Below are 24,742 nucleotides of genomic sequence, written 5' to 3'. Positions count from 1 at the left end.
CTTCCTGGTAGAAGTCGATCCCTCAGAAATTGGAGCTGAAGCAATTTTGTCACAGTGACACAAGAAATTCTCCCCTGTGGAGGTTAATTATGACATCGGTAACAGGGAACTGTTAGCTATTAAATGGGCATTTGAGGAGTGGAGGCATCTTTTAGAGAGCTCTAAACATGTGGTTTCTGTGTTCAAAGATCATAAGAACCATTTGTTTATTGAATCATCAAAGCACTTAAATGCCAGGTGGGCTTTGTTTTTACCTCCTTTAACTTTATTATAACATACAGGCCTGGGGAAAGGAATACTAAGGCGGATACCCTCTCTAGAAGCTTTGTTTCCAGCCTAAGAAAGAGTCTGAACTAGTGATGGGCGAATTTATTCGCCAGGCGCGAATTCGCGGCGAATTTGCGCGATTCGCCGCCAGCGAATAAATTCGCGAAACTCCCTAGAAAATTAGCGGAAAAAAATTCGCCGGCGTCAAAAATATTTTTCCGAAAAACGGACGCTGGCGTCAAAAACGGGCGCCGGCATCGGGAAAACGGGCGCCGGCGTCAAAAACGGGCGCCGGCGTCAAAAACGAGACGCCAGTGCCGGCGCAAATTCGCCCATCACTAGTCTGAACCTACATCTATAGTTCCCAAGGAAGTGATTGTAGCAGCTCTAAACCCAGATCTGTATGCTGCCTTGTCTGAAGGCCAGATTGATCTGCCTTCTAATGTCCCTCCAGGCAAACCTTTTGTTCCTGAAGACCTCCTTGAGGGAGTATTGCTTGAGTCTCATGACTCTATGGTAGCCAGGTATCCTGGTCGCAGTAAAACCTGCTCTCTACTGTCCCGTACTCTCTGGTGGCTGAAATTGAGACAGGATGTTGGTTATTATATTTACTCTTCTCCAGTTTGTCAACGTTCTAAACCTTCCAGATCCTTACCTCAGGGACTGCTTCAGTCACTTCCTATTCCCAAAAGACCATGGACTCATATCTCCATGGATTTGTATTGTAGAATTGCCTCCCTCTAAAGGGTTTACTGTTATTTGGGTGGTGGTGGATCGGTTTAGTAAAATGTCTCACTTTATTCCCCTCCCCACCCTCCCCTCTGCTAAGTCCCTTGCTGAGTTTTTTTATATCTAATGTAATGTATTTAAGCTTCATGTGGCCCCACTGAATATTGTTTTGGACAGAGGGGTCCAGTTTGTATCAAAGTTCTCTTATGGGTACTGATTTGTCCTTCTCCTCAGCTTACCATCTGCAGACTAACGGCCAGACGGAAAGAATAAATCAATCATTGAAGCAGTATCTAAGATGCTTTGTCTTCAATAATCAGTTACTGTGGGCATACAATAATGCTTCTCATGCATTCACTGGTCAGTCTCCTTTCTTCATTATCTTTAGGCATCATCCTAGTGCGTTTTAATTTTCTGATTGTTCTTCTGATGTTCCTGCTATTGACTTGTTGGGTGATCATTTGTCTAAAATTTGGCAGAAGGTGAAAGAGTCTTTATCTTCCACTGTAGCTGCCCAAAAGAAAGCTTCTGATAGGCATCGGAGGGTGTCCCCTGAGTATCAGGTTGGTGATAAAGTCTGATTGTCCTCTTAAAATATTCTTTTAAAAGTCCCTTCTGCCAAGTTAGGTCCAAAATGTTTTGGTCCCTTCCCTGTATCCCAGGTTATTAATCCTGTTTGTTTGGAGCTACCTCCTGAACTTAAAATTTCTAATTCTTATTAAGGTCAGCAATTCTGGGTATGATGAAGTTTCGTCCCATAAGATATCTGGTTCCCTCAAGGCTTTAAACATCCTTGACAGAAAAGCTTCTGTCAGTTTCTTTGCTTGGCTATACTACTTTGCTACTTGTACAATATTTTTTAAAGTAGACGGGAGAATACACAATATGGTCCAGACAAAGCCATGTGGGATCTTCCCTGAATGGACTGAACAATTTGCAGTCCACAAGTAACCTGGAAATATTTCCAGGTTACTATATATCTTGAGTTACTTACTCAAGATATATATCTTGAGATGGATAAAGATATAGCTGTGTTGTTTGGTATACACTTTCTTCCCATTGCCCGTACAATCTCCTTTTCTTAATTTATAGTCATAATTAACTCTACACCATATAAATGTAGACTCTACAAAGCCTACATAAAAAGACTAGTGATGGGCGAATTTGTGCAGGTTCGCTTCGCCGAAAAATTTGCGAATTTCGTGCGAAATTCGCAAAATGGCGAAAAATTCGCGAAACAGCGCCCGTTTTTGACGCCGGCGTGCGTTTTCGCAAATTTTCACTGGCGTTTCGCAAATTTATTCACTGGCGGCGAATCGCGCAAATTCGCCGCAAATTCGCGCCTGGCGAATAAATTCGCCTATCACTTAAAAAGACCACTGTTGTTGTAGATTCTACATTTTCAGTCACTTGATCTGTGTTAGGCTGATATTATTATGGCAACAAATGGCATAGATCACATGCCAACCACCAACACTTCAAGGGATTAAGAGGGTTTAAGGCATGCTTTTGGACATTTTCCTAAACAAACACTGATTATTGTATACTGCCCATCTGTGGGATTTTTGCTCTGACTTAAGTGGTATGTACAGTAAATCACTTCATGTAGCTGAAGGCACCTGTATGCTGCAGGTTTACTGTTGTCAAATCTTTTATGCTATATACTGTATAGCCCATATGTTAATTATTCTTTTTACATTATTCTCTTGGACACCCATCATTCAACAGAAAGATATCCTGCCCCTGGACCAATCTGATCACTCCTTTACAACTGGCTTTACCTGGTGACTCACCAGTAAGCAGGGTGGTGTGAGCTCACAGACCTTGATCTAGGCATAGGAGGCACATACCTGGGGCACAATGGTGTAGGGTGCTGGGCACATACCTCTTTTGCCTGCCTTTCCCTAGTTTAGCCAGGAATCTCCAGGTTTGCACTTAAATTAGAAGTATAGTAGTCACATCCATGAACATAGGGGAAGGGTGCGTGCACAGGTTGGGGAGGATGCTCTCGCAATGGGGACATAAGGGGAGCACCTTTGGGTGGACACCTGTCTTAGGCACTGTCAACCCTAGGTCCTCCACCTGTAATTAATTCTACCCCACTTTGAGGGCTTTAAAATTGGATAGGTGAGATTTGTCTGAATTATAAGGAAAGGACATTGACTTGTTTCAGTTTTTTTCTCATTTTTTTCATAGCTAAGAACACACTGTGCTAACCTAATACTGTAAAGGCTGTCTCATGATGTAAAATTATGTTCTTCAAAAGATGATGATGATATGAGAGCTAAACAGTCACTTGCAGAGACTGGTTTATGTCAAATAAATTCTTTGGCTGCAGTTTGAGTGACATTATCAAGATGAAACTTATTTCATTCAGACAGCTACAAGCCCAAGGTTAAAGTCTATAAAAGATCCATGCTGAATTCCAGATAAAACACTTATTTATCTTTTATAGTCGCGGGGGAGACACATCTGAGTTGTATTTTCCCCACCACTACTCACACACACACACATGCACGCACACACAAATACACACTCTTGTATTCTATTAGTGTTGTGTATTAGCATGTTTGCATTGCAAGCTCAATAACTCACTCTAGCTGCCACTACTTCTTCAAATAAACTATATTTGCAATGGTTCTCTCTGTATTATGGGAAATTACGGATCAAAAACTGAGATTTCATGTCTATAGATAATTAAAAAAATTAATGTTATTGTGTTTATGTGTTTCTTGATATATACATGATTGGAAAGGGAAATACATAATATAAAAGGGATTTGTTTGATCATGATATAATTTTCTGCCTGTTTTATATTCCCAAATGGTTAAAAAAAATCAAGACACATAAAGAATATAATGTACATTCTAGTGTTAAATACAAGGATATTATAAGGCCAAGTATTTTTATACGGGTCATGGAACTCCATGTGACTTCTAATTTCCTCATATGTACATTATTTTTTATAATACACAAGATTCAATGAATTATGTGACAGATTACATCACTATGGACTGAATAACTGATCACATCACTAAACACTATTTATAAGGATATCATTTACAGCATTTTTCATAGTTGTTGGTTAATATACAAATATATAAATCATATTCATAAGCTGTTTGGCAAAATACTTACCAAATACAGTCCTTGCAGGAACAGACTCTCTATTGAGCCAGAAAGAAACCTGAGATAAAATGACGGTCATGATACATGGTAAGTAGGTCTGAATGACAAAATAACCAATCTTCCTTTTCAAGTGGAAGTGAGTTGTCATAACAATATATTCACCTGTAATAGAAAAGAATACCAATTAATTTTATTTTATGGTACTCCTCTATAGCATGACAGATGAACATGTAGTCTAAACAGACTCTTATCCATTGGATATAGAATATTAAAAAATTCACACAGAAGGTCTACTCTCTTGGTACCCTACTGCCTGTCAGGCCACACACTGGGTGCTTGTAAAGAGGTTATAAACATACCTGAGACCTTTTGGGAAGTGAAAGGAAGAGAACAGAAGACACTCACAGATCCAACAGACAGTCATAGTAAAAGAACTGCAGATTTTATTTTAGGCAAATAGTGGACATAAAAAAATCTTCAGATCTCTCTGTGGGATCTGTGATTTGATACCTCCACCTTGAGCTGTAGGTCTGGGGCATGTGCACCCAGACCCTACGTGTAAACTGGTGTGATCCTCTACTTGCATGGCTGCACACCACGATAAAGAAGGTTATCGTGAACCAACCAGTTAAACTATGGATCAGGAAACTTGCCTAAATGAATAACCCCACTGCTAACAGATCATTACAAATGTCAAATAATTACAGGAGTAACAAATGAGATGCAACAAAATCACCAACCTTTGAAGTAACTACATGTGGCATGTTATTGATGAGACCAATGAATAAACTGCCAGTGCCAAATTAATGTCATTAACTTAAACTTTAATTATAGTACTTGGTGACTGGTTATTTTTACAGACAATGTTGAAGTGCTCTACCTCTGTATGCTTTCCTTCAAAATCAGGTGCTCAGCAGTAAAATATCCCACCTGCGGGTTAGGGAATACACATGCAAAGTCCAAAGCACTGCGGCACACTGACAAGATGAATGTGTTTATATTCGTGGCATTTATTGGCTTCAATTCAAGTAGACAAAGGGCACGTTTTGGGCTTCACAGGGCCCTTTATCAAGCCTTTATATTGTCAGTGTGCTGCAATGCTTTGGACTTTGCATGGTTATTTTTAGAGGATATATACATTCACATTGCTTATCTCTAATATATAAAGGCTTTAGAAGCTAATGAAACCTATAACCAATTAACCATGGAAATATTTACAACCAATACTATAGCTTTCTTTCTCTATTGTCTTTGTGTCTATAGTACAGTACATTAATAAACATAGATACTGGATATCATTACTATGATTCGTAAGAACATCATTAATGTCAGTTAACTCCTTTATGAAGTCTCTAGGTACTGTATGCTATTGTAATAAAACAATCCTGCGGGACAGGGACTAACCATGTAAATTTTATAATACAAATTTTCTGACTTAATATCTCGAGAAGGGAATACAAATGTAGATATAATATAACCATTCAATGAGTTGTTATACTTGGAATAAAGGATTGTTACAATTTCTTCTATTTTTCTCACTAACTGATTCCAGAACATCATTAAATCCTTGACTCATCAGTTGCCTGAAGAATAATCCTCTTGTTATCTTCCCCATTTAAACATCAAAAACATCTTATGGTTGTTAGTTAATATAAACTGAAATGTAAAATGTGATTAGAAGTAACTTTCCAATATACATTCATTATATAATTTCTAAATAATACATTATCTGTCCTTTGATATTCTCTTCACTGCTAAAAAGTGAACTATTAAAAGATGAACTACCCATTTAAACTTGCCGTACATGTACCAATATTACTGACTGGTAGTACCATAAAAATAATGATTAAGCAGTTAAATCTTCTCGAACCTGGACTCTGGGTCTCACAATTCGTTTTACAACTCTGTTTGTATAAAAAAGTGTGTAGAACTCTACAAACTAATTCAAATAAGACTATATTTATATTCAAAAGCCACTCTGTGTGAGAAAAGCAGTGTCACAATCATAGAGATAGAACTCTACAAACTAATTTAAATAAGACTATATTTATATTCAAAAGCCACTCTGTGTGAGAAAAGCACAAAAAGGTGGATGAAAGAAAACATTTTGAGGAAAGAAGGAGAGAAGAGATTTGAAAATAGGTAAAGAAGAAAAAAGCAAAGAGCATGGAACATCAAATGAGATAACAAGATTTAAAGGGGAACCAGATAACAGTTCCCTGACACAAGAAAACAGCTCCCTGGTAAATATGAGAAAAGTTATCCATAGTAAAAATCCTGTTCTGCTGCGACTCCTCCAGTTACATTGAGTAGGAAAAACAATAGCTTTTTTGAAAGCAGTTACACTGTGAAGTACTGGTTCTTTCTGAAAGCACAGAATCAGGCAAAATGACCTAAGATTGCCACATTCATCTCAATATTACAGCTAAAACTTTATAATAAAATTTACAGTAAATAGTAGAGTGAAATGAAGGGCTTAATAGTGCATGTGCAGATACCTCATTGTGACTGAAAAAAATTGTACTTAGGGGCAGATTTACATAGGGTCAAATATCGCGGGTTAATTAACCCTCAATATTCGACTGCCGAATGTAAATCCTTCGAATATCGAAGTCGAAGGATTTACCGCAAATAGTTCGAATGAATGATCGAACGATAAATCGTTCGGTTTTAATCCATTGATCGAACAATTTTTCTTCGACCTAAAAATTTATAGAAAGCCTATGGGGACCTTCCCCATAGGCTAACATGGCACCTCGGTAGATTTTAGGTGGCGAAGTAGGGTGTCAAAGTTGTTTTTAAAGAGACAGTACTTCGACTATCGAATGGTTGAATAGTCGAACGATTTTTAGTTTGAATCGTTCGAGTCAAAGTCGTAGTCGAAGGTCGAAGTAGCCAATTCAATGGTCGAAGTAGCCAAAAAAAACATTCGAAATTCGAAGTTTTTTTTATTCTATTCCTTCACTCGAGCTAAGTAAATGGGCCCCTTAATAATGCAGAGAGTTACCTGGTACCTAGTTACATAGAATGTTCTGGAGACTGCTAATAGTGGTTAGATCTTTTAGATTATACTAACACAATGCCATTAAGGGTTATTTAACCAGAAATAAAAACATTATTTACTGAAAAAGTAATGTATTGATATTATATTTATTTAAATGTCTGCATTTATTAGCAATTATTGTGAACCCCTTGCTTAGAGCAAGGGATGGTAGAGCCCCAAACATTTTAAGGTTTACTAAAGATATGGTTTGTCAACAAAAGGGGGCAGATAATTATTATAGTATCATAGATCAATAATGTCTGCAAACATCTGGTTCACCATGTGGCAAATTCACTAAAGGGCGAATTTTCACTTGCGAAGGCTTCAGCCCACTTCACCAGGCGCAAATTCGCTACCACTATGCTAAGTTTTACTAGCGTTATATCGTCAGTGCAAGCATTTCATAGCGAACATTCTCTAATGTTCATTTCTGTCTAGTGACACTTTGTTACTACATTATGTCAGATCTAAGCTGGCACACTTTGCGGAGTAATGATTGTTCGCCTGAGCGAAAATGCACCTGGCGAAAGGGCGCAAAACTGCACTAGCGACGGTCTCTTTCACTACCGAATTGTCCACTACGCCTCTTAGTAAAATGGTGATGCCACTTCGCCCTTTAGTAAATCTGCCCCCTTGTCTCTGGATAGGATCATACTCCCCGTGTAACTCACCAGTTACTATTGTTATTAGAAGTAGTATTTATTACTGTTTATTTTTGCACCTGGCCTTATTATCATTTTTAATAGCATGCTTACCATATGAATGCTTTTCCACCCCACTAACCATTTATGATGCAGTAATATACAGAGAGAAATGCATATGAATTTTGCCATATTAATGAGTATATATTCACTGCATTTTACTTAAAAAAAATGGAAATTGGTTTTTATTAGGAATGTTTATTATCAATCTATTTGTGTTACTAAGAATTAATTATCATTCTAAAATTTTCCCATTCTTATTAACCTTTTAACCTGCCTTTATTTTCTATTTCTCTTGTCTTTGCTCCATTCAGTGTCATCTCTCTTTTGTGCTCCATTTGCTTCCCTGGACACTTTTTACCATTCACACCAACCCACACTATTCTTTCTCTTCCTGCCGCCATGAAGCTATCGCACTTCTCACATCAAAAAACCATCACGTGTTTCCCATCAGTTGCTAGCGTTACCATGCTGTGCTTCTATTTTGATCTAATCACTGACAATTTCTCAAATGATTTTGATAGTGGAGCAACAAAAAAAGTACATTAAGAAATCTGAAAAACAGGAGTTGTGTGTCATATAACGGAACTGCCACTTTTACTGACCTTATTTTTACAATTGTATCTTTAGTTACGTTATTCTAGTTTGCATCAAATATTATCATTTGTTATGTTTGAAGGCAAAATAAATATTGAAATTAAATAATACCATTTTTATGTATTTCTTGACTTCAAACAAACGTTTTATAATATCACTGGTGGTAAAAATAACCTGGACAAATAATAAAAAGATTAAACCACTATATTGTAGTGTGAAGTTGCTATAATACTGTGCTCTCAATCGTATTGCATGGTACTGTTGGCACCAGTTATGTTACTTAAAGGGGAAGGAAACCTCCCCCCCTCCCGTGTGTTGCTCACCCTCCCTAATCCCCCCTGGCCTACCCGTCCCGCTGGGCAAATGCCCCTAACTTGTTACTTACCCTTCTGCGCAGGTCCAGTCCAGGGAGTTCACGTGGAAGAAGATGTCGTCTGTGAACTCCCTGGACTGGACCTGCGCAGAAGGGTAAGTAACAAGTTAGGGGCATTTGCCCAGCGGGACGGGTAGGCCAGGGGGGAGGAGGGAGGGTGGGCAACACACGGGAGGGCGGGAGGGTTTTTGCGCCAACTAGGTTTCCTTCCCCTTTAATACTATTTGTTAGTTCTCCTTAACTAATTGAACAGTTCTTCCAACAATAAGGCAATACATTTAAATTAGCTACTGAAGTATATGTTTATTACCATCCATATAAACACTCGGCTGTCAATAGTTGTATAGATTTTCTGTTAACTAAACAACTTAACCAAATGAAAGATGGCCAAAAAGGTAGAAACTAAGGAAATCCAATGCCAATGTAAGTCTAATGCCTTTAAGAATGGCTTGGATGATTTTTTGGACAGACATAATATCAAAGGCTATTGTGATACTAAGCTCTTTAGTTAGTATAGGTATGGGTATATAGAATGTAATTAAAAGTAGGGAGGGGTTTGTGTATGGATGCTGGGTTTTCATTTGGAGGGGTTGAACTTGATGGACTTTGTCTTTTATCAACCCAATTTAACTATGTAACTATGACATCCCACTAACAATAATTAAAAGATATTATTTATGTGTACTTTGGGAATTTTTTACCATCTTAAAGATACTGGTGTACATTAAAATATATGGTGGACAGGAATGGATTTAATTTCCTTGCACAAATTATCCTGATTCATGCATAACAAATATATAACAAATATATAAACATCTCTACAAATGCAGAGCTTATGGACTATTTCGTTATTAAGTATGGGTGCAAAAAATTTTATTATCATCAAATAACCTGCATCCCTGTGAATTTTTAAATAATTTTGTGCAATTTTATGGTCTTTTAAATATTTTACCTTTATAAATTTTATCTTTTGTTGGCAATTGCAGCAATGTACTTTTGATCCAGACTGAGATATATAACATGAACTTTTTCAAAACAATTAATTGCTTAATTCTGGTTTTAATTATTATATGTAAGCAACCATTTAGACTTACCGTATATACTCGAGTATAAGCCAACCCGAGTATAATCCGAGGTACCTAATTTTACCTACATAAACTGGGAAAACTTATTGACTCGAGTATAAGCCTAGGGTGAGAAATGCAGCAGCTACTGGTAAGTTTTCCTAAATTGTGCCTCTCTGGGCTAGATCTACCTATTCCAGGTAGATCAATGATCTAATGAGCAGTGATAGATCCTCACTCAATGCTCACGTAATGCGGCACAGCCTCATTTTGCCATGTAGCACTAAGAATCTCCTGTTATTTATATTATTTTGACATGTACATGTTCTGTAGGAATGCTACTGCAACAGACCACTTTATACTGCACATACCTGCCTTCCTGCTGCCTCTGTATCAAACAGTGTGCATTCCTACTCCCACCCTACCATCTTAAAGAGGTTGTTCACCTTCACATAAATGTGCCTATGCCAGTAGACTAAGTCATTTTAAGCAAAAGACCAATGTATGTGCATTAAAAATTCTTCAGCATTGTTCAGATAATTACCTGAGAAGTTTCAGTTTCTCTCTATGGCAACTCTTAGCATAGGCACCTGGGGCAGGGTGTCGCCGATCCCTTTTTAGACAGGACTACGTCATGGTGCAGAAACGCTACACAGAGCTGAGAACCAGGCAGTAAAAGCTTCAACATTTTTTGCGCATGTCAGCTAATTTGCATGACCTTCTTCCCATTGGTTCACATTGCTTACTACCTATAGTCTGCATGCTGTCACTGGTGCTAGAGATAATACTGCTGTTATGCTATTATCATATCTCATACAATTTATTCTCTGTCTTAACAAGAGTTTGTAATGTTCGTGAATTGTGCATTCTGGTGTTTTCAGCGATACATGCTGGGGGAGGCAAATAGCTGAGAAAGAGAAGTCGTAAATTTCTTGACAAAGTGATCCATCATTAAAGAGCAGGCGCTAAGCAGACACATTCCTTGTCCCGTGTATATATGCTGTAGGGAAAGAGGGAGGGGGCACATCCAGATAAGTGTGTAAGGAAGCAGAGCTGAAGGGCTTTTAATTTTAGTTTAGTCTTGCGGTAGAATTTGTCTGTTGACTCTCCACACATTATTAGCAGTATGATAGCAAGTGAAGCTGGATGTATTCACGTAATAGAAAAGGTCTGCGTATGTCCAATGAGAGTAGGGTAAAGAGAATGCCAGTACTGATGTCATCACGCTCCCCACACTGCCTAGGGAATGATGCTCCAGCTACTCCAAATCTTCCAGCGGCGCCTCCTTGAAAAGTTTGCAGATTCAGGTATGTTTTCAAATGCAGCTACTTGTGTCTAAAATCATACCCAAAGTTGCTTTATCAAACTGGGGGGGGATGTTTTTTAGAGTATTATGTGTAGCACATAACAAAGGTGAACAACCCCGTCGCACTCTGTACCACCCACATCTTCCTTTTCTTCGGCTCCCAGGGGCGTGTGCGCAGAGAGAAGGCAGCAGAAGAGGGGGCGTGGATGTGAGAGGCAGGATAGCATTAAGCCCGTCTGCTGAGTGATTGTGTTGCTTGTGCTTTGGTGATTCTGCGCATTAACTTTATCGCTCGCTTGCCTGCAGGAACTGACCCGAGTATAAGCCGAGGTAGATTTTTTCAGCACATTTTGGGTGCTGAAAAACTCGGCTTATACTCGAGTATATACGGTACTATATTATGCCATTATAATATAATTACTATTTATAATTACTTTATTATGCCATTATACTTATTATATTATGCCACCACTAGTTCCTCTGTGCCACTGTGCAATTAGTTGCTAGAGGATAGAGGGCTATGTGCCAATAATTATTGTTGATCAATGTTCCATTAGTTGGGGTATGATTGTGACACTGCTGTTGGGAGTTTACAAGTATTTTATATGTATTGTCTTTCCTGTACAAGTTGATTCAACAAGTTTGGTTGATTGGTAATAAGGGTGGTTTCTTCTTCAGTGTTTTTAATGAGGCAGGCAAAAAGCTAAAAACCAACTATGCTGCTTCAAACTGACTGAAATGGAAGCTACACGTCACTGCAGGTACAGGCAGTTCTTGGCCTGAAAATGTGTATTACATAGTTACATAGTTACATCGGGTTGAAAAAAGGCAAAGTCCATCAAGTCCAACCCCTCCAAATGAAAACCCAGCATCTATACACACACCTCTCCCTACTTTCACACAAATTATATATACCCATACCTATACTAACTATAGAGTTTAGTATCACAATAGCCTTTGATGTTCTGTCTGTCCAAAAAATCATCCAAGCTATTCTTAAAGGCATTAACTGAATCAGCCATTACAACATCACCTGGCAGTACATTCCACAACCTCACTGTCCTGACTGAGAAGAACCCCCTACGTTGTTTCAAATGAAAGTTCTTTTCTAGTCTAAAGGGGTGGCCTCTGGTACGGTGATCCTCTTTATGGGTAAAAAGGTCCCCTGCTATTTGTCTATAATGTCCTCTAATGTACTTGTAAAGTGTAATCATGTCCCCTCGCAAGCGCCTTTTTTCCAGAGAAAACAACCCCAACCTTGACAGTCTACCCTCATAATTATTAGTGTATTGTATGTGTTAGGGAATGTAGTAGGATGTGGAAGATGTGTTTTAGGCATTTCTCCACCAGCATATGCCATGCCCTAATCTAATTTGTAGGACAACGGTAAAGCACATAAAGCACAATTTAGAAGAAAGTAGGAAGATGGGAATCAAATGGAATAGCTTGCCTGCTTTTCTAATTTCAAGTATAAATATATGGAAAAATATATGGAAAAAAAACTATTTTGAAATCCATATTATAGCATTATGCTTTTAAAAGCAGAATTAAATGATTTATTTGATGACTAAAATATATACTTATATAACAGCAGCAATTATGTAGCTGCTCTGTTTCATAAAATGTGACTACCATAGCTATAGAATAATGACAGCATAGGAAGGCTTATCCTTCTTAAAAAGAGACCATCTGGCATAGTAACATACTGTAGTAAGTTAGTTTGAAAAAAGACACATGTCCATCAAGTTCAACCTTAAGTCTGTATATAACCTGCCTAACTGCTAGTTGATCATATTTATGCATATTTATGTATGGTATATGTTCTAAAGCTCTCTTATAATACATAGCATACTAATAGCCTCTCCAAACCAAAATCTTACCCCCCCTTCTCTGGTGATCACTGTGACCAAATGCTGTGTTATCAAGACAATTAAAATATACTAGTACTTAAAATATAAGTTGAGGAGTTTTCAATTCCTAGCAAAATAATAGCAACATTGCTATTACATGACACCCAATCAGGCAAAGATGGCCCAAAATAAATTGCCTCCTTACTTTTAATAGTAAATAAAACAGGAGAGCAGAAGCCAGGACATTTGGGTGGCAGTGGATGTGATCTACTTAGCGTCAGATAAAGCATTTGATACTGTACCACACAGTAGGTTAATGATTAAATAAAGGAGTATGGTATTGGGCTATAATATTTGTACTTGGATAGAGAACTGGCTGATGGACAAATTATAAAGACTGTAAAATAAACTTCTAATTTGATTTATGTGGGGGTAAATTCAATTCACCTATTTTACATTTTACAAGATATGCAGTTGTTAAGATGTAAGAATCTATAGACACAATATCTAACTCGTCAATACAGCTGGTAGTCTCTTAAAATTTATAATTTTGCTTTTTTGTTTTAGATCAGTTATGTTAGGGCATTATTATTCATACTAATTACCTTGAAAAATTATAGCATTGATCAACAGACAATCATTATATTTCTCTTGTTGCATGAACTACCTTATAGCTGTTAGCTGAAGTAGATGCATTAAAGGTGAACAGTCAATAGGACAAATCTGTTATTGGGAAAGAATAGAAGAAAATCTGCACAAACCTGTACTTGACTGGACAATTCCAGATGCCACTGTTTGACCAAGAAGGTCATACTGATTCAAACGAGAGCCATCTTCAGCTACAACAACAGACTGAGCTGGTTCCCTGGTCCAAGAATACACCACTTCTGCTCTTGTATAGGCATCTGTTTAATTGGAAATTCCGGTACATAAACAGTTGGGAAGTAAAACATGTCAATTATTTGTACTCCAACTTTAGTTTCTATGGGTGACCTCCCTCTTATTAATATTCATTCCTTTGGTTTTGTATTGAAAACATTAATGGGGTTATGTAATGAATTCCTGGGTGTATTAACCCATAGCAACCAATTAGCTGTTGAAACTAAGGGGCAGATTTATCAAGGGTCGAAGTGAATTCGAGGGAATTTTCAAAGTAAAAAAATTCGAAATTCAAAGTAATTTTTTGGATACTTCGACCATTGAATAGGATACTATGACTTTTAATTTACTTAGACTTAGATTCGAAGTAAAAATCATTTGAATATTCGACCATTCGATAATTGAAGTACTGTCTCTTTAAAAAAACTTTGACTTCAATACTTCACCAAATTAAACCTGCTGAAGTGCTATGTTAGCCTATGGGGACCGTCAAGAGCAGTTTTCTAAGTCTTTAGAGGTCGAAGGTATATCCTTAGATCGATCGCTGAAATCGTTAGAACGATTTAATCGTACGATCGAACGATTTACTTTGATCGCCAAATTCAGAATTAAAAGTATTTTTTACTTCGAAATTCGACCCTTGATAAATCTGCCCCTAACTTGTCACTAGCAATGAGCGAAATTTTTCACTAAGTTATGCAGCGGTTACCCATTAATTAAAAATTTTAATCAATTTAAGAAAACTATTTTACCATCATTGGTTCATAAAAAACATAAAATAATTAAAAATACTTTTTTGGGGCATACTTGGTGACCCATTTTGTTCCAGTGCAACCCTCACTTGTTAACTGTCAAGAAATCCACTCTTTCGATATGTATTGATGTTTGCACATAAACACAATTCCTACCTTTTACATGACCTTTTCTCAATGGCTTGAATCAAGTCTTTATAAATTTGCAGCAATAAATCTGTACAATAGGAACCATTTGAATGGACTCCCTACTACAATCACGTATTGACTATTTGAAATCTATAGCAATTTATTTTTCTTTTTGGCAGGAATAAACACATGATCTCTACTTGATGGCCTTTGTAGTCTGCGTGTACATGCCTAGAAGAATTGAGAGCATATTAAAGGAAAACTATACCCCCAAAATGAATACTTAAGCAACAGATAGTTTATATCAAATTGAATGACATATTAAAGAATCTTACCAAACTGGAATATATATTTACAAATATATTGCCCATTTACATCTCTTGCCTTGAACCACCATTTCGTGACTCTATCTGTGCTGCCTCAGAGATCACCTGACCAACAACACTAACTGTAACAGGAAGAAGTGAGGAAGCAAAAGGCAGAACTCTGTCTGTTAATTGGCTCATGTGACCTTACATGTGGTTTGTATGTGTGCACAGTGAATCTTACGATCCCAGGGGGCGGCCCTTATTTTTTAAAATGGCAATTTTCTATTTATGATTACCCAATGGCACATACTACTAAAAAAGTATATTATTATGATAATGCTTAATTTACATGAAGCAGGGTTTAACACATGAGCTGTTTTACTCAGTATCTTTTAACATTGTCTTTTAACATTGTTTGGGGGGTATAGTTTTCCTTTAAGCAGCAGCTTGTGTGCAAGACTAAAAGTGGGGAATGATTTTGATATGCAATAAATGTACTATAGAAATACAGTATATGGCATGAACTAGCCATTTTATACTTTATAATGTAGAATAGAATAAGAACTGGTAACATTGGACACTTTTTCAAATCTAGGGCCAATGGGAATACAAATCTAGTGAAATCGTACAAATGCATTTCTCTATATTATCTATTTTTCCTCTTTTTGGAACAAAGACTGTAACAGTTACTAGCTAGGTCACTATCTAACCATCATTGTGCTATGATACTGCTCTGCTAGAGCCTCCATTATGTTGCTATAGTAACTTGCCATTAAGAGTACTGTTTGTACACAATTTGACATAGTCTCACAGGTGATCCAAAGGATTTGCAAGCATACTGCATAAAGGTTTGACACTAAGAATAGTTCTGAAGCTACATTCAAGAGAATCGTTTATGCAAGAAAATTGTCTATACCTGTATCTAACCTAAAAGCATGGCATTACTTTAGAAAAAGGTGCAATCATATATATCTAATACTATATACATATATATATATATATATATATATATATATATATATATATATATATATATATATATATATATATATATTATTTCTTAAACAGGGCTTAAAAAGGTAAAACGTGTAGAAGGAAAGGTAGTCAAATGAGATAAACATTTCCTAGGAAAAAAAGCTGTACAACATTTTTTTTTCTAATTACCATTATACGTGTCTTTTTTTAATATTTGAGTTAAAGGTGTAAGGATTGTTACAGCTGCAGCTGGTACACAAAGCTGAACCTAACCCACCAGCCTCCAGAACCCAAAAGCCATGTTTCATGTCCAGCACAGGTAAATTATTTAATTCGGAATTTTATAAGAAATCAAAAAATTTTAATTAGTGAGTATACACCTACACTGCATATATAGAGCACTGTCTATTATGTGTACAGCTAAATAGGTGCTTCTAACAAAGCTGAATTTTCTATACATATTTGACAGTCATTTGATAACATAACCAGCTCCTGAGATCATTATAGAGTGTAGGGGATTAAGAGAGTGGTTTAGCGTTTTTGTGTGTTTTGTCCTGTCCAGGAAATAAAATCTTATTTTATCTGGGAGGCTGTGATCTGCTGAATCCTTTACCAATTGATGTTTATTTTTTTGTCCCTAACCCTGTACTGGAATTGTTTTAAAATAAAAATCAGTATGGCTATTATGTGCCAGAATTCAAAATAGAGGGTGTTTATTCCTAAGTTATTTTAGCTACAAATATGATAACCTTGAAGTGTCAGGGTACATGCTATAGGCAACATGGAGGTGAAGTGATTAATGCTGCTCCGTTGCAGTACTGGGATCCTGATCTCAATTGCAGCCACAACTGTAGGGTACATGTACAACCACAGGGGGCACAAGAGGAGCAAAGAGTCCTGTGTTTATTTTCACGATGTCCCACCACAAGCTATTGGGTCCATTTTCTGCATTATGCACACTGTGTGGGACACTGTGAATGGGAGTTACTTGGGTCTTGGTAAAATGGAACATAGTGGATATGAGGTGGGACTTCGATTGTAAGCTCCATCAAGGCCAGAACTAATGTCAATGATATTGAATCAACTTCTATCGTTGGAAGTTCTCTGAGTAATACAGTGCTCTGTCTTACATTAGATTTATATACTGATGCTAATAAAAGACTCCACAGGGAGTTTCTCTGCAGAGTATCAGGTGAGGCCTTTAACTCTTTCCCTGCCAGCAGTTTTATCCTAAATGCGTACATTAACCCTCGATATTCGACTGTCGAAGTTAAATCCTTCGACTTCGAATATTCGTTCGATCATTCGATTCGAAGGATTTTAGTCCATCAATCGAACAATTTTTGTTAGACAAAAAAAACATTGCAAAGCCTATGGGGACCTTCCCCATAGGCTAACATTGACCTTGGTAGCTTTTAGGTGGCGAACTAGGGGGTCAAAGTTTTTTCTTAAAGACAGTACTTCGACTATCGAATGGTCGAATAGTCGAACAATTTTTAGTTCGAATCGTTCGATTCGAAGTCGTAGTCGAAAGTTGAAGTAGCCCATTCGATGGTCGAAAGTAGCCAAGAAAAACATTCGAAATTCGAAGTTTTTTTCCTCTATTCCTTCACTCGAGCCAAGTAAATGGGCCCCTAAGTATATGCGTGAGGATTTTAATTGAATTGAAAGTGTGTGTATCTAAATTATGTGGAAAGCATGATGTATGTGCTTATGGTGATACATGTAAATGATAGTCGCTTGTTTGTGTTAATGATTATATGTCATCATTACAGCTGCTGCTGCTTTACCGCTGGTATATAGATTTAAGGCATGTTCATTGGTAATTTGGCACTTTGAGAAAGGCCTTAGAGTAGGCCAAAACGTAGCTTTTACTGAATAAAAGTTTGTTATAATTTTAAGACCTGTGAGTGCGGATCTTTCTGAATGGATATATGGAATTTGGAGCATTTAATTTGTTTACGACATACACCAATATTGTTTTAATTATTTAGGTGTGTTTAGTGCACAGTATGCACACACCACACAATTGAAGTGCAACAAAAGAGTATGTGCCAGGGATTTATTCTGTCTATTTATTCTGTCTGTATTAAGAAGTTATACAGGGTGAAAAAAGGGTCACATAATAACATGTGTTGGCATTAGAGTTCTAGATATAGCAAGTAAAGCAACATACTGCTGCCTGTTGTGCAATGTAATTTGCTGCAAACTACACACACACAAATTGCATAACAAATGAGCATATTTTATTAAATGATAATAACTACACTGTTTTTTTAAGTTCTCCTACTAACAAGCTTCTTGAATGTTGACCAGCTTCTTATGTGACCATGCAGATGCAAATTTACATATGAACTGTGTGTGCAAGCATTCAGGTATGAATGTTTCTGCCATCTAGCCATGTACTTATGGAAGACAACATGGGAACAACTGGCCATACATATACATTTAACCACCTCTCAAAGCCCAGGGTCTCTGGTAATGGCATTGTGAACCTTTATTTTGCATTCTGCAGAAATACACTGCTGGGAACAACTGCTTGTTTAACATTTAATTCCAAAGCAAAAACTATAATAATAAGTTGGTCCTCTCTTCATTGCTAAACAGGCTCTATCCTCTACTTTCTAGAAAGGCTTTCTATTGGATTTGCTTCCATTCATATGCAAGAGGTTGGGCACTGATGTTGGTCAATGAGGTTTGGTATGAGCACTCCAATTTACCCTTCAGGAAGAGAGAGAGAGAGAAATAGACATAGACATAGCAAGATAGAGAGAGATAGATATCTTGTCTTTTTTTCCACCATAAATTCAATTAAATCAGAGCAATTCAGAGTTTGTAGCAGTTAGGCTTTAATCCCAACATCGTGCAGCTATCCACAATGTATTGCCTGTTCAGCACATTGTGTCTGTAGAGTGCAGCAGAGCTCTAAGTGAAATGGATGCTAGCATGACAGCCCATGTTTTTGAATGCAGCTTCAGCTAGGGTTCCCAGGGGGTTCCAAGAGTATCTGCTCTAATCTTTTTTATTTTTCAAGGACACAATGACGTCCATTTAATGTAAAACGAATGGCACTAAAGCGAAATTTGCAATCATTATTAATGATTCAGTCACCCTGCCTAACCAAACTAAAATGCGCCTGACGCGTGTTTCGCCCACAATACGCAGGCTTTGTCAAAGGGTTTGCCAGGGGTGGCAAATTTTGCTTTACCTAATCAGGGTTCATTGTCTCCCTGTGTCTAACTTGGTTTTAAATGCTCTTCTGGACCAATCTTTTTTAATTAATTAGTAGTAAACGTTAAGTTTTAACCTTGTTCCGTGGGTTTCAAGGCTCCTGGATGGGGTGGTGCAATCTCAAGGGTTAACTTTTTTTCTCTTTTTCAATATTTATCTCCTTAACCCTGCACACCATCCACTGGATTTCTCAATTGATGGGTGGTGCTCCCTTATCTTGTTTGTGATCATAGTCTTTACAACAGTTAACATCCGGATAGATCAAAAGATTATAAAATGATCCACTCTAGCAATATAGAGGCAGTTCAAAATGGAGCCTAGCATATAATACCGGGCAAGTAGAGTAGACCAACAGTCAGAGATCAGAGGGGACAACAGGTGGAGAGATGGGACAAACAAGGGAAAGCAAACCATGAAACATGTGATGCATGTGTAACATGACAGGCATCAACTAGCAGAATGGTCTATGTTCCCCAGAAAGGAACGTAGATGAATCAGTCTAAGTACATTTTTCTTAATTTTAATATTAAAACTTACAGCTTCCAAATTTCAAGGGGCAAGCATGTGCATCCATTGGAAAATCTTCTAAATGCATGGGGCATTCTGCTCGTACAGTTAGTCTATTAAAGAAGGAAGAAAAGAAAGGATGTATTAAAATAATAAATCTTTGTTTGATGCAAAGAAATAATGTAATGGTGTAAAGTTTGCTCCAGGGCTGGTAACCAACAGCAACCAGACCTGGCTAGAGAATGCTCTTCCTGATTATTCGCTAGGTGGTTATAGAACTCGGTTAACTTTGAACGTGCAATCATATCAGTGTCGGAAAGAGCTGGCAGGACGCGTGGGAAAAAAACCTAGTGTGTCTTGGCTTTCGCCAAAAATTGTTGTGCATGAAAATAGGCGCAGCCCATAGACTTTAAGGCATTTAGATAAAATAGTTGCGCGTATAAAACACTCACAACAAAAATTGTTGCATGTCAAAATTATTTTTATGCCCATTGACTTCAATGTGTTTCGCAAATTTTCACCCAGGCCCAGATTTGCCCATCACTAGCCCCAATCTGCATGATATTGCTCCATTAAATGATATACAGAATGAATTCCATGGGCAATTTATTGCGGATCCTGTTAGTGGATAGCTTATTAGCAGTGTGGTTAATACAAAAAAACCAATTATAACAAATAGCCATACTCCACTGATCACACCAAAAATTAAAAACAGGAAATGAGGACTGCATTGCAGCTGAGGCTATGACTAACCCCAAAATATTTTTAATATTAATAGTAAAAAGATGTGTGTTCACAGTGTTGCTCCTTTAAATAATGGTACCAGTATAGTTGTAACTGATACAGAAAAGGCAAATGTGCTAAAACAGTTCTTTTCTTCAGTGTATACAATAGAGGAGTCTGAGGTTCACTTCAGAGCTGCTCTGATGGCTCATCTCAATCTAGTCATTCCAATAGTCATATACTTTTTTTAGAGAATACAAAGGGAGAAAGCTACAGTACTGTCCTAGCCTTGTGCATATATATTTATGCACTGTAAGTAACCCTGCGGATCATTTGTCTCTGACAAATAAAATATTCTGTTCTGTTTGATTTGCAAGAACCCACGCACCCTCTTCTTTATTCAGTTTATGCACAGTAACCTATGGGAGTTATAGTTGCAGTACACTTTTTCTTCCACTTTGCGAAAGCCCAGCTTCAAGTGTTAGAGTCAAATATAACCCATGCTTTAGTATACTATCTGGTTGTTAACCCTGTTGGCCTAAATAGTCCAAAATCATGTTACATTATATTTCAAAAATAGCAATGTAACAAGAGATGAATAGTTAATGGGCTGGTAACTCCAGGAGATGAACATGACAAACAAGTAAAGAGCAATTAAAAGTCAAGGGACAAAACACGCTTCGACTCCTTTTGCTTTTTAACCAAGATGTAGCATTAGTTCCCAAAATTCAAGCATTATTTTGTGTGTTCAGAGTCAAAATTACATCTGCTCTTGATTATTTGAGGAACATTTTCATTGCCATCAACTACAATCAACTTTGAGGTGGTGATAGCTCCAAGGTTCAACTATGACAGTTGCCAGACAGTTGCTATGACAGTTGCCAGTGTGCCAGATACCTGAACAGATTAGTGGGGTGCATGTACAATGTTTCAGCATAGTACCTATAAGGAATGCTGTCAAGTGTGCTGTAATTTTATTAGCAGCCTCTATTATACTTCAACTCTGGTGGCTGAAACAATTTTTGGGTGATAGGTGCTCTCTAGCTGTCTGGCTCAACTAGCCAAATAGTGTAATATTTGCTTCTAGCATGCATAGCACTGGTTTGAATACTAACACATTCTTAGTAATTATATATATATTAAATAATTATTTAATGCCAGTTTTAACAGATTTGAGATTCTGATTGTGTTGAGCAGTTGAAGTCAATTCTTTTAGGGTGGTAAAGTATAATGTCTTTAATGAACTATAACACAGGATATATTATTAATATATACAGGTATGAGACCTGTTATCCAGAATGCTCAAGGGACCTGGGGTTTTCTGGATAACAGATCTTTCAGTTATTTGGATTTTTATACCTTAAGTCTACTAGAAAAGCATGTAAACATTAAATAAACCCAGTTTTGCTTCCACTAAGAATTAATTACAGTAAATCTTATCTTGGATCAAGTACAAAGCACTGTTTTATTATTTCAGAGAAAAATGTATCATTATTAAAAATTTGGATTATTTGGATAAAATGGAGCCAGCCTTTCCAATATTCTGAGCTTTCTGGATACCAGGTCTCTGGATAATGGATACTATGCCTGTATCTTATAAATCTGCCCCACTGCTATAGTATAAGAAGATAACAAACAAATCAAAACAAAATCTACACCTTTTTTTTTAAACAATTTAGGAAACAAGAGATTCTGATCTTCTGGGCTTTCTGCCTAAGAGGTTTATGGATAGTAGAACTCATGCACATTTTACCTGTAATAGGCCTTTCAGTGGAATACTTTGCCTTTGAATCCATAAAGCTTTCTCTTAACCATTGCAATGGTTTCTAGTGTTTGAGTTTCATCGGCTTTCATTACAGCCCAAGACCAGGGCCTATCTTTCGTAAGTTCATATTAAGGATATTATGTACAAAATATTTTTTAAAAGCCTTACTTATCAATGATTACATGTAGTTATTTTCTGTGATATTGCTTTCACATGGAGTTTGCAGCTGCAGTTATTACTGCATATATTCTACAATTAAATTATTCTCATGGAATTCTAGTTTATAAACATGAACCAATCTTTACAATGTGTGTATATTTTTTTGTCATTGTTCATTTTTTGTTCATAGTTTCTACCTAAGCTATCCAAGCCAAAGGAATTATAAATACAGAATTTTAACTGACCAATAATAATAAATAAACAATGTGAAATAAGAAAAGTTCCTATATTATTATAGCAACACTATAAACACAATTACATAAGCCAAATACTGTGGCATACACAATGCAGTACTTTTGTTTTGTACAACTATTTGTGTAAGTAAATATTTAATAGAGCTCTGTTGCACTATGCTGAACCATTTCAAGTCTGCTTACCGCATTGTATACAAAAGAGTCCCATCCTCTGTTATCCGGAGCAGTTTGTTTGGCATGGTCATGTTGTGCGCCACAGATTTTTTTCCATTGTGAAAAAAAGTATCTGGTGTCCATATTTTACTGGCCATTAAGTTGTTCAGGCGGAGAACAGTCATGGGACCCTTGAATTTCAATCTTTCATCCCTCCATCCTTGACGAAAAAATACATCGATTGTGTATTCCTAAGTTCAAAGGGACAACCCAACTGATTAAAATACATCACAGAATACTGTATATGTTTGTTTTCACAAGAAAAATTTAGTTTTTGTCCACATTAAAGCTGTTTAACTTCTAGTTGATCAAAAAGAATGCTAATAGGCCATGTGAGGCCATTTCCCATGAATCCATGAATCTCAGACCCCAAAAAATTAATTAATTATTACTCTACAATAACTATCAATAATATCTTTCATAGAAGGTAATTCATTAGAGACCCTGTTTTACTACCTGTCTTTGGGTTATTCTCTCTTTGAGTCATCGTCTCTTACTTACTATGAAATAGATGATATCTTCCATACTGTATATATGAGGATACTGGAAGTCATTGAGGTGTTTTGTAAACATAGGAAGACCAAGTAACTCCTAATACTAAATAGCTTTAGGTTACATTTTAGTATGTTATAGAATGCCTAAGCAACTTCTTTATTGGTCAATTATTTTTTATAGCTTTTGAATTTTTGGCCTTCCTTGTCTAACTCTTTCCAGATTTCAAATGGGGGTCACTGACCCCATCTAAAAACAAATGTTCTGTAAGGCTACACATTTGTTATTGCTACTTTGTATTATTCATCTTTCTATTCAGGCCTTTCCTAATCATATTCCAGTCTCTTAGGCAAATCAATGCAAGGTTGCTAAGATAATTTAGACCCTACCAACCAGATTGCTGAAATTGCAAACTGGAGAGCTGCTGAATAAAAAGCTAAATAACACAAAAAATGCATCATACTAAAAGTCAATTTGAAGGTGAACAACCTCTTGTATATTATCTTATATAATACATTCATTACTATTTATAAACATGAATAGCTAGCTAAACCTACCAACTGTGAAAGCATGCAGCAATTTAAACCCCTCTTCTACCATTATTATTGTGAGCTACTGCTCATTTTCAACTATGTGCACTTTGCTTGCTTGAGGGCAGCAGATGCAGCTAAGCATTACAATAATCTTATGCTTCTGTGATAACATCAGACATGTAGTAATGCTTAGTGTCAGACCAGGCCGACAGGACACCGGGACCCGCTCCACACAGCCACAGCACAGGACTACACCCCACCTGATTGCCTAAAGAACTGATGCTTGTAAAGTGGGTACATGCTGGCAGGAGGAAGGGACAGAGGGGGATTTGTGGCTGGGGAGGGGCCCTTGGAGGGGACCCTGATGCAGAAGCCCGGTGAGCCCATAATCTCTTAATACCTACTTGTGCAGAAATGTTATTGCCATGGTTCTGCATCCCATGACACATTATCATGGAGTGGTCAGGCACTTATGTAATTAATGTACATTGTGGGCCATAGGCTTCAGGCATAGATTGACCCAAAGCATCTAAGGAGCCCTTAGGCCACTTTGGAAATACTAGGTGCAACATTTTCCCCACATGCTTCACTGAAGATCTAAATGCACTACAACCATTGTAGAATGCTGCAGGCCAGTTTAAGTGGTGCTTAGTCACCACATCAAAGTTGCATTTTATTTAACTCAATCAATAATTAAGGCAGAAATACTTTAGACAGGTGATCATGTTTCTCAGCATACAGCATCTCTTTGAAAAGTCGTTTC

General features: G+C 37.1%; 1 protein-coding gene across 1 annotated transcript in view; it reads right to left on the bottom strand.

Annotated features, from left to right (window-relative positions):
- The window catches only part of gabra1.S (gamma-aminobutyric acid (GABA) A receptor, alpha 1 S homeolog), a 110,072-nt gene that overhangs the window by 33,825 nt on the left and 51,505 nt on the right, over positions 1-24,742 (bottom strand). The window contains exons 5-8 of the mRNA XM_041588044.1: positions 22,925-23,145; positions 19,871-19,953; positions 13,821-13,964; positions 4,135-4,287 (exon numbers count right to left, since the gene is read on the bottom strand). Coding sequence (XP_041443978.1) covers positions 4,135-4,287; positions 13,821-13,964; positions 19,871-19,953; positions 22,925-23,145 — 601 coding nt within the window. The remainder of the gene's footprint in view (positions 1-4,134; positions 4,288-13,820; positions 13,965-19,870; positions 19,954-22,924; positions 23,146-24,742) is intronic.

The sequence above is a fragment of the Xenopus laevis genome, chromosome 3S (genome assembly GCF_017654675.1).
Source record: "Xenopus laevis strain J_2021 chromosome 3S, Xenopus_laevis_v10.1, whole genome shotgun sequence".
Classification (NCBI taxonomy): domain Eukaryota; kingdom Metazoa; phylum Chordata; class Amphibia; order Anura; family Pipidae; genus Xenopus; species Xenopus laevis.
This window is presented reverse-complemented; position numbering and strand designations above follow the sequence as displayed.